This window comes from Plasmodium gonderi (genome assembly GCF_002157705.1).
Source record: "Plasmodium gonderi DNA, contig: Chr05, whole genome shotgun sequence".
NCBI classification, from domain to species: domain Eukaryota; phylum Apicomplexa; class Aconoidasida; order Haemosporida; family Plasmodiidae; genus Plasmodium; species Plasmodium gonderi.
In genome coordinates, this window is record NW_021628930.1 from 901,874 (window position 1) to 913,053 (window position 11,180).

The 11,180-nt window shown below is 30.5% G+C and overlaps 3 protein-coding genes across 3 annotated transcripts; 2 read left to right on the forward strand and 1 right to left on the reverse strand.

Annotated features, from left to right (window-relative positions):
- Positions 1-931: 931 nt before the first annotated feature.
- Positions 932-3,410, forward strand: PGO_052110 (hypothetical protein, conserved; the record flags this gene model as incomplete). Its single annotated transcript, XM_028686589.1, has 6 exons — positions 932-977; positions 1,261-1,355; positions 1,542-1,625; positions 1,797-1,902; positions 2,075-2,109; positions 2,250-3,410. The coding sequence occupies 6 exons, from the start codon at positions 932-934 to the stop codon at positions 3,408-3,410; spliced, it is 1,527 nt and encodes a 508-aa protein (XP_028542390.1).
- Positions 3,411-4,300: 890 nt separating this feature from the next.
- On the reverse strand, positions 4,301-6,217 carry PGO_052120 (cdc2-related protein kinase 1; the record flags this gene model as incomplete). The annotated part of the gene is made up of 1 exon (XM_028686590.1): positions 4,301-6,217. One exon carries the CDS (start codon positions 6,215-6,217, stop codon positions 4,301-4,303), a length of 1,917 nt encoding a protein of 638 aa, XP_028542391.1.
- A 2,318-nt stretch (positions 6,218-8,535) lies between these two features.
- On the forward strand, positions 8,536-10,959 carry PGO_052130 (hypothetical protein, conserved; the record flags this gene model as incomplete). The annotated part of the gene is made up of 1 exon (XM_028686591.1): positions 8,536-10,959. One exon carries the CDS (start codon positions 8,536-8,538, stop codon positions 10,957-10,959), a length of 2,424 nt encoding a protein of 807 aa, XP_028542392.1.
- Between the last annotated feature and the right edge of the window lie 221 nt (positions 10,960-11,180).

Consider the following 11,180-nt stretch of genomic DNA (forward strand, 5'->3'; position numbering starts at 1 on the left):
AAAAATGAACTCTCTAAAAGTGCGAAACAAATAATGGGTTACATTCTCAAACACACACGCTGAAAAAAAGAGAAATGATACAAGATAAAGTAAAATTAAGAAAAAATAATAGTTTATATTTTCTCAAGCATGCAAAGGAAGAGGATATAAGAAAATTTATGAATTTATATCGGTCTTTCCATTTCAGTTCTATTTTTTCCTCTCTAGTTATTTTACTTTATTTTTTTTACTATATACTTTTTTTTTTTTTTTTTTTTTTTTTTTTTTTTTTTTCAGATTTGTATCATTTGTCACACTCGTACAAGCCCATATGATAGGAAGAAGCCCGTAGCGTAAAAAATAGACAAATTTGTTTTATATCATATCCCTATGTGTATTCTTCGTTTTTATTTTAATTTTATTTTAATTTTATTTTAATTTTACTTTAATTTTACTTTAATTTTACTTTTATTTTTATTATATTTCATTTTTCTTTTATTTTTTTGAATAATATAAGCGTCTGTTTCTTCTATGTTTTTACTGCTTATGTGAATTTAGCAGAGTAGGAAAAATGAAAAAAAAAAAAAAAAAAACCTTAAAAACGCTCTTAACCAATCCACACATGAGTATACATAGTAATGACATTAAATGGCCTCTTATGCTTGCACACTTTTTACGAAGTATTCCAAAAAATAAAATAAAATAAAAATAAGCGCATATACATATATATATGTTCAAACTTGCATGCACAGATATATCCATATGCCTTTTGTGAGTGTCAAGCCTACTTTACCCCCAAAACATCTGAGTTTAAGTATCGAAAAAAAATAATTTAGAAGCTTACGCCCATCCTTTTGCATACCTTAGCTTGTTCATATTTTTCCAATTTTGGATGTACTAATGATATTTACTCATTCTGGAAGTGTCTCTTCTATGCAAATTTCGCAATAAAATGATAGACATGATCCTGAAAATGCTTCTAGGGAAATATTTTGAATGTAAATCCAAATACCATTCACAAAAGGAGGGGAAAAATGAAGAGTAGAATGAGTAGAAAAATGAGTACAAGAATGAGTACAGGAATGAGCACATGAATGAGCACATGAATGAGTGGAAAAAATTTAATAAAATAAACTAGAATTACGCAAAAATACGTTAAACAAAATGAACAATTAGAACGAGCTTTCTCCAAATCTCTACACTCATGAATGTGTAGTGGTGAAAAAGACATCATTATGCACCAACTTATAATTTACACTTGCTCGATTTTCACGTTTATAGCAGGTGACAACAACTTCGTAACCATGAACATGAAAGCGGGGATTGAAATTCGAAACATCATAATAAAAAACGACGAAATTAACAATTTTTTAAAAGTTATCACTTTTTCCTGCAAACGTTATAGCTGACGCTATTGCTGACGTTGTTACTAGCGTCTTTTTTTTTTTCTTTTTTTTTTTCTATCAAACTTCTGCATTTTTAAGGTGCATGCAAAAAACCATCTCTCCTTCCCTAAAAAAGTAATTATTCACAAGATAATTATTCCCTTTTCTCCCTCCAAGAGTAAAAATATAGATATAGAAATAGTTTATTTGAAAATAGAAAGAATTAACATAAGTTTCATAACTCTGTCAGGCGTATTAACTGTAAAATGATATAATATATAAAATAATCTCTACACCGTTTTTATAGTACCTTTGATAACTCTTTTTTCTTTCTCATTTTCATAAACTATTACATACTAAATGGTGAATGATACTTTTTTTTTTTTTTTTTTTTTTTTCTTCTTTATGAAATAACCCCAAACGGATACACAGCTAAAATTACATGGAGTGGACTTAAGACTTAAGCCATATATTCATAAAAATGCTTCCAAAGGAATTAAAAACAAGTTGATCAATTTGTTAAGGAAGAATCAAGAAGGTAAACTAAACGCGATGATTCAAATAAAGATGGATCACAGTTGTGTCTTTCATTCGTGTGTCAAACATATACGCCATTCGAATTACAGTCATATTTCAACAATGCACCAATCTCTGTGTGAAGATTTCCAATCCTCATTTTTATTATGTTCACATTTTTTCAAATTTCGTAGGAGAAGAGGTTTTGCTTTGTACACCCAGGGTGGAGGTTAAAAAAAAAAAAAAAAAAGTGGAAGAAAAAAAGGGAATACAAAAAAGTGAAAAAAGGAAAAAAAAAAAAAAAAAAAGACGTGACATGATGTGATATTGATTTGCTATTGCTCACCAACTCATCCCCCCTCTTGCCAGAATTTCAACCACTCAAAATTCAAAACAAAAAAACAAACTATGTGTTGTTGTTGTGAAAGCTATAAAGATGAAGAGAATAGTCTCTCTTGCTACAACAACTTTAGCAAAATAAAATCCTATATATGTGAAGAATGCTGCATTCTGAAAAATAAAGATAAGGAAAAAAGTTGGAAATTTATTAAAAATCAATTCAATTTAAAAATAAAGTACTGGAACCATCAGAATGATACGCGGAGTTATGTTGCACCTAAGACAAAACCTGTTCCCATTACCACTGCTGCTGCTGCTTTTAGTAGTAGTAGTAATACTACTACTACTACCACCAATATAGGTAACAAATTAATCACCATCAATTGTGGAAAATTGCACCTGAGGAGTGCAGAAAAGCTTAGGTGTAATGATGACAAGGAGGAGTTGTTACACACAAGTGTAATTAGAAGAAAATGCATGAGAAATGTCCTAAATGAAAAGGAGAAAAATACATTTAATAATAAAGTAGTAGAGAAGCAAAACTCAAGAAAAATTTCCCCTCATTTGGCAAATCTAAGTAGTATAAACAAAACTAGTGTACCATTCGAGAAATGTGCGAAATTTGTCCCCAGGGGTGTAGAAAATTTTCGTAATGATAATTCAGTTGTAATGACAAATAATGAGTATATCGACTTTGGTATGTTAAATGGTGCGAAGAATAAACAAACTGCTTTTGATAGATATAAATGGGATTATAATTGTTCAAATGATAGACATTCACCAAACAACACAAACATGAAGATGCAGTTGAATATGCCCATGAGTAATGGTGGAGAACATTTGAATGCAAAGAAAAAAGACTCGAACAAGTGCTTTGTGCATGGTAACAGTGACGATTTGTGGAATATAAACATGGAATTAAAAAAAAAAAAAAGTGTGAACAATTTTCATATGTTTGATGACAAAATTGGTGATAATATTTATTATCATGAAAGCGGTAAATTAAGTCATCATATACCAGTAGGTTCGTTGGAGAATATCCCTCATGGGAGTTACCAGAATGTAGGTAAAATAAATACGCATCATCACTTCAGTCACGAATGCAGCAATTTGTTGTATACATACAACGGAATACATAACAATAATTGCATAAAGGTAAAAATTGATCATCTTTTTCACGAAAATTTATAATGTAATTCCTACTTGGATAAAATCACGTGTATTATAAAAAAAAAAAAAGTGCACACATTTTTGCGTCTCGATGGAAATTTTTCGCTCCCGTTTGTTGACCCCTACACAAACGCAAACACAAACACAAACATGCACATTTTTTTGTCTTTCATTTTGTAACCTGCATGTGTTCATGTATAAAAAAAAATATATTGACTTCGTTAAATGGTTTGATGTATTTTATAAATATGCTTCTTTCTTTTTTTTTTTTTTCCTTCGTCTTTTCTTTCCCAATTTTTTAAAAACAAAAAATTGTGCTGGCGCACATTCATCATCACAAAATGATCATACCCACCCTGCTCCATAACAATTCACACAAAGGTGTAAATCTATGTGTGCATTTTTATGTGGGTTTGGTCCAGGTATAATTCAAAAGTTGTACGCATTTTTATTCGCACATTAGACACTGCAAAATTCGGGAGAAATGCTTGAAAAAAAAAGGCCGTGCTTCTAATATGACAGAATGTGTCAAAATTGGGGAATGGAGTGGGGCGCAAAAAGAATACCCCACAGTCGCCTGTATAAACAGGCACGTGACAATCATATATGATCATACATAATCAAATGTGCAAGCATGTAGAGTGAAAAAATAACAAGAAAAGATTAAGAAGCATTTAAAATATATTTTTCCCTTTTTTGCACGTTCTCCTCTTCTATATGCTGATGGTAAGTCTCTCATTTCTAATATAATACATTGGTATAGTTCGAGATTTATGGGTACAATTCAAAATAAAAAAAAGATGTGTGCTTCCTTGTACAAATTTTTTTTCATTTTTTATGAACTGTTCAGGTAATAGTGTCACTAATTTGGCTAGCTCAAACTTGATAGCTATGTTTTTTTGTTTTTTTTTTTACGAATGGAACCGGATGTTATTCTGACCGATAAACTTAAACTGGTTAGCCATTTTGTTCGACCGAATAACCTTATTGGTGTCTGGAATAAAGGGCATATCACCAATGTCCAATGGTTTAGGAAATTCCTTAAAGTAAGGATGTTTTAAAGCGTCCGAAGCAGATATTCTATTTTTGGGATTAAAATGTAACAACTGTTGCAATAAATCAAGCCCATTATCTGATAAATATAAACCTGAAAATTGGTTAGCAACATTTGGGAAATGGGAACGTATTTTGGTGACATTCATTTTTATTTTTTTTTTTTTAAAAAGTTCTTTATTTTTTGAAATAAAAGAATATTCATAAAATTCTGGGTAAGTTTCTCTATCTGGTAACCCTAACAAACTTAATATTTTCAAAATTTGATCAATTTCATTATCACCTACAAATAATGGTTTTTTCAAAATCATTTCAGCAAAAATGCACCCAACACTCCATATATCGATTTTATTTGTGTAGCATCTTTCTCCTAGTAATAATTCAGGTGCCCTATACCATAAAGTTACAACATTTTTTGTAATATTATGACTATTTACATGTCCAAATTTTCTTGCCATACCGAAATCACAAATTTTTAGTACTCCTTTGTTGCTGTACAACAAATTTGTTGTTTTTAAATCTCTGTGCATGACCCAATTCGTGTGTAAGTAATCAACGCCGCTTAGTAACTGTTTAAGTAAGCATTTTAATTCAGATATGGTAAAACTCGGAGTCTTATTGTCCAAGAGCATTTTTAATTCATGCTCTACATATTCCATCACTAAATAAATATCATTTAAGTCTTTTCCTATCACGACTTCCTTAATTGATAAAATATTTTCATGCTGCAATTGCAGCAATATGTTTATTTCACGCAGGGATGTTATTGCAAATCCTTCATGTCGCATACTTGAAAAGTGCTTTAATTGTTTCAAAGCAACTATCCTCTTCGTTCTTCTATTCTGAGCGCGAAATACTGCTCCATATGTCCCTTCGCTTATTTTGTTTAGCCTTTTGTAATTTCTTATGCTTCGGCACCCGCTCATGAGGCCACGTGCTTTGTTCGCCTCACTGTCGCTGGGGAATTCGTCACTCCTAAATTCGTCACTCCTAAATTCGTCACTCCTAAATTCGTCACTTCTGCATTCATCACTCCTAAATTCGTCACTTCTGCATTCGTCGCTTCCACCACCTTTACGTGTCGTGGTTCCCATTTCGTTCTGACCATCCTTGTTTTCACCTTCCTTGCGTTGCATTATGTGCTGCTCAGAATTGTCACTCTTTTTTTCTTTTTTTTTTCCCCCCTCCAGTTTATCAGCAGGGCAATTTTCATGCGGGTGTGATGGCTGTTCTGATTTAAATATGTCCGCATGATCATCGTCCTTCCTGCTTAAATCTTTGTTATGGTTCTCGTTTGAACAATCCTTTGTCCTTTTATCCCTATAACTAGGATAACTGGGTTTTGTAGTTCTGTCCATGGAATGCTTTCTTTTATCACTTTTTCTAAGAAATTGTTTCGATTCATCAAAATAGCTGTTTTCATCTGTTCGTCTATTATAGTAATGATAACGCGATTTTTCAAATTGGTCCTTTTTTTCTTTTTCTTTTTTATTATCTCTTGTTTCGTCGTACATTTCTGAAGAATTTTTATATTTTCGTTTTTCTCGACATTTCTCCATTTCATTATTCCATCGAGTTCCTACGAATTTATTGTTACTACTTGAACCTTCCTTTTCCGAATGGAAATTTCTACGATTTTTTTGGTTTTTCTCAAAATTATCGTGAGGACCATACCAATGGCTTCTGCTTGAGAAATCATCACAATAGTCAGAGTTACCATCCCTACGGTCACATTTGTACAATTTTCCTCGTTTTTGTGAACTCCTTTTTTCCATTTTGTAATTTACTTAAAAAGGGATTTAAATATTTTATGTTCACCTTTTTTTTTTTTTTTTTTTTTTTTTCCCCCTCTCCGTTATGTAAAAATTGGATCTCATTATTCTTTCGTTTTGTATTTAACTTTTGTAAAATTCGTATCTGCAATTATGAACAACAATTTTATGGAGTTGTGACTTAGTTTGTACGTGTAAAATTTTTTTTTTTTTTTTTTTTTTTTCACTTGATCTTAATTTTCGTAAACGTGGAGTACATATGTAATGTCTACGTTGGACGGTATGCTGTGCTTATTATTCGCATTTATGAGAATGTGCACAAACGTATGTATGTATATATATATATATATATATATGTACATATGTATATATGTGGGAACTGCTATCACTCTCCTGTTTGTATACCTACTTGATAGTGAAGATCGGAGATATGATATGGGGTTTTCCCACGATATGACAAATTCTTCTTTCCATCATTAAATATGCACAGAATGAAGTTCATCTATTATGTTAAAGTTGAATCATTCCCCTTTCCCCTTCCCATCCCCAATTAGAACTTCGTCATGGTTTATGTTGCTAAGTTGTAACTTCTGTTAGCGCACTTAGGTTATTTTTAGGTCATTTACTAATTCTTTATTTATTCCTCCGTTTTTTCCTCCTTTTTGTCGCCTCTCCACACATTGCACCATTTCCATTAAAATAGGAAAAATTGTTCACACTAGAGAAGAAATATTCCAAGACACAACTCTTCCTGTACTCTCCATCCATTCGAGGCTAAGGACAAAACAATCCCTATAACGATATATTTTTTTTTTTTTTTTTTTTTTTTTTATCGTAAAATGACAATATATTTAACTTTTTTTTTTTTTTTTATTTAATTTGTGTGTATATATTTTTTCGACATAAAAGTTAGAAAAAGTGGACGTTTTATTTATCCTTAGTATTTTTTTATGAGATATTTGTGTGAAAGTTATGAAAAGGAAAAAAGGGTTTGGAATGTTTTATTTTTTTATCTATTTTTCATCCCAGATATTTTTGTCTACACTCATTGAAGACCTTTTCTCACTGGAAGTGAATAGAGCGAAATGCAACTGCTGGATTGTTTCCTCGTCGTCACACAAATTTGCAGATACCAATTGGTAGAAAAGAATTAGCAACGTGCAACGTTTATATGGACAAAGGGGTGTATTCTAGCATGAGACGAAGGGGAAAAAAAAAAAAAAAAAAAAGAGAGTCATTAAATGTAATCTTTGGTGTACTTCTAACAATTTGTTTTTTTTTTTTTTTTTTTTTTTTTTTTTTTTTTTCAAATGGTTATTTTCTACTATTTCGAAAGGTTCCTTATGCAAAAATGACATCAAATGAAAAAAAAAAATAATAATAATAATAAAATAATTGTGTACATGTGATTACACAAGTATAGACATGTTTCAATCCACAAAGTTTACCATCAGATGAAACTAACCATTGTTAAGGTCGAAGTGAATTTTTTTTTTTTCTCCTCATCATAACACATATGAGTTTAGTTTACACATATGGATAGTAGTACAAATATAAAGGGGAAAAAAAAAAAAAAAAAAAAAAAAAAATGAAATATTTTAAAAAATGATATTTTTCTTCCTGCGTCTGTATACACATAACATTTTACTACAGTCCATTTATATTTAATGACTTAACGTTCATGTCTATATTTTCCAAGCGGACACTTGTAGTCACGTGGTTTAGAAGTGGAACAGATAGGGGAACGAAGTAGCCCCATAAATGTTTTAATGCATATATATATATATATATATATATATATATATATATATATATATATATATATATATATATATATGTAAGTAAGGGAGGCATAAGCAAGCGGAACTTTTTTTTTTTTTTTTTTTTTTTTTTTTTCGTGCACAAATTGTATCTTTACAAAAATGGTATTGTCTGGGCGAAGAGAGGAATGAAGGATTTTTATGCGTAAAAATGTATATGTCCCTTTTTGAACATGCTTAATTGCTTCTGGACAATGCTAGTGATACTACTCACTACTGTTAGAGTTTTATTTTTTATATTCATTTAAATTTGTCTAAGCTTTGAAACCCTTGAGCCTGTGCAAGGAATGACGAATAGTTAGTCTTCTTGCCAGAAGAGGTGACTCAAGCTATTCGAGGGATTCATAAGAATCGTTAAAAAAATTGTAATTCTTTTATTGAACCCACGTTGAGCAGATTTTTTTTCTTTCTCTTTCTCTCTCCCTCGCTCCAGTCTTTCCATTCGATATAGATTTCCTGCATTTGAGTAAAAAAAATAATAATAATAATAATAATAATAAAATGAAAGCTCCTGCATTTAAACCAATATATGATGTCATAAGGATCAAGAAAAGGGAAGAATTAAACCTAGACATAGACACCAAATTGTATAAAGACTTTTTAGATGCCAAGAAAAAGAACCAAGTCGAACTTAATAACACAAATGTAAAAATACATATTTATGAATATGTACAATGTAAAGGGAAAAATCAAATGAACAGCGACTCAGATAGTAGCTATGGTAGTGTTTCCACAATTGGAGAACACAGACCCTTCAAGGAAAAAAAAAGAGAAACGGATGAACCTAGTAAAACAAATAAACAGGAGCCAAAGGATGAACAGCATGTTAGAAGTAAGAAGGGAAAAGGTGAAAAATATGAAAGCCATGAAAAAGGTGAAAAATATGGAAACGATGAAAAAGGTGAAAAGTATGAAAGCGATGAAAAAGGTGGAAAATATGGAAACGATGAAAAAGGTGAAAAGTATGAAAGCGATGAAAAAGGTGAAGAATATGGAAACGATAAAATAAAAATACAAGGAAAAGAAAGGAACCATCGAGTAAAGAAACAAAACGCAGGAATAGCAACCAAAGACAATGTAACAAACTGGACTCAGAAAAATGATCCAAGTAGGGAAGAAGTTATCTTTCAGGAAGAATCAGCAAAGGAAGGAGATTCACGAGTATGCGAAAAAGGAGATGTGAAAAACGCCAATTCAAAATCGACAAACGAAAGTCAACGGTATGATATGGTCAAAGAAACCAAGTCTTTTAAAATGATAGGGACAGTTAAAATATTATACAATTTTTACGTAAATTTATTTGAAAAGTTAAAAGAAGACGTGGAAAATATACAAAATAACACTAGTAATAGTAACGTAAATTTGTTTAGAGATGTCAATTTGTACACTAATTATATATCCATGTTTGATATTATTAACCTATGTGAGGATTTAAAAATTATAAAAACCTTTCTGAATTCGAAAAAGGAGTGTGAACTCATCTGGATCCTTACAGTTAACTATTTTGATAGAGTTAATCTCAACGTTTTTGAGACATACAAGCATAAAATAGATGTGGTGTACAGGAAGAACTTCCCTGTAAAGGAAAGAAAAGAAGTAAATATGAACTCTGTCAATCTTAGTGCTAATCTCAAGGAAGCAACAGCTGATTCACCTAGTTCAACAGACCCACCTATCTCAGTGAACATGATGAACGCTGCAGAAAATGGAAATAAACGGTGCAGAGGGAAAGTTAACAAATGCAAGGAATATACACAAGAGGGAGAGAAAAAAAAAAATGATACTACCGAAAAATTAGACAAAGGGGATTGGAAAAATGAAACAAATGGAGTAATGGAAGAAAGTGAGGAAGGAAGAAAAATTGGTGGTTTTGGAAATGTTGAAGAAATGTACAACATAAAAGAATATATTTATGAAAACTTGCACGAAAAGAAAAATGCAATTATGTTTAGAAAGGTGAACTTTTTCGTCTTTGTATATGTATTAATTTATATTATCAAAACGAGCTCAAGAAAAATAAAATCCATTACAGATGATATAAAAAAAGTGAGAAGTTTTTTCTTTTTCCTAAATTTATATGAAAAGAAAAAAACAATCGAAACGTTAACAAATATATATAAAGACAAATATTTAACCTTTTATCAAAATTTTAAAGGGAGAAATGAAATAGAAGATTATAGAAAAAGAAAAATTTTTTGTCACAAATTTTCATTTTATAATATTAATAAAATTTTAAATGTAAAAGATGATAATGATGTTGGTGACTTGGTCAGGCTTAAAAATATTTGCAAAAGAGAAAATAAAAATTCTACCACTTTGAAGGAAGATGGAAAAGCACAGGTTTTCGATCAGTTAGATATTGATAACAAAGATGAAACAACAGTACATCCTGTTAACACATCAAAGGATAAAGTTAAGCCCAAGGAAGAGGAACATAATGAAGATGCTATATGTAACTACCATGCTACCGATTTTGTGCAGACGTCTGAATTGACTAGCGATTTTAATGTCATGAACAAGTTAAGCGATGAAAATAAAAAAGAAAATAGTCTTTTGAACCAATATATATTTGATTATATATTTAAAAATTATTGTTATAGAAAGAAATATTGGAAAATAAGAGAAGACACATGTATAAATTTTGGAATCGTTCAAAAGGAAAATAAAAAATATAAAGTGGAGATTTATAATCATACAAAATATAACATAAGTGTCGATGTTCATATTGATCCTGACCTTCCACTATTAGCTATTTTTAAGGATAAACTATTTTGTATTAGTTCAAAATATACCATTTATTTGCAAGTGGACAAGACCAAACAAGGGGAAAAATTCGGATTTGTCAATGTCATTTTCAGATATAAAAATGTCAGTAAGGCAGATGACATTATAAAAATTCCCGTCTATCTTTTTGTTTCTCCCTAATTTGTTTTTAATCCTCCGGTGTGTGCATAACATGTTAAGCTTCTTTTTTTTTTTTTCTTTTTTGCAAGAATGGATTTTAAAAAAAAAAAAAAAAAAAAAAAAAAAACATTGCACAGCAAAACCTGTGAACATATAAAATCGTCTCATGGATGCACATTCAAGAGTTTATAAATATGGCTCGTTTTTTCTTTGCCTATTCAATTGATTACATATGAGGAAGG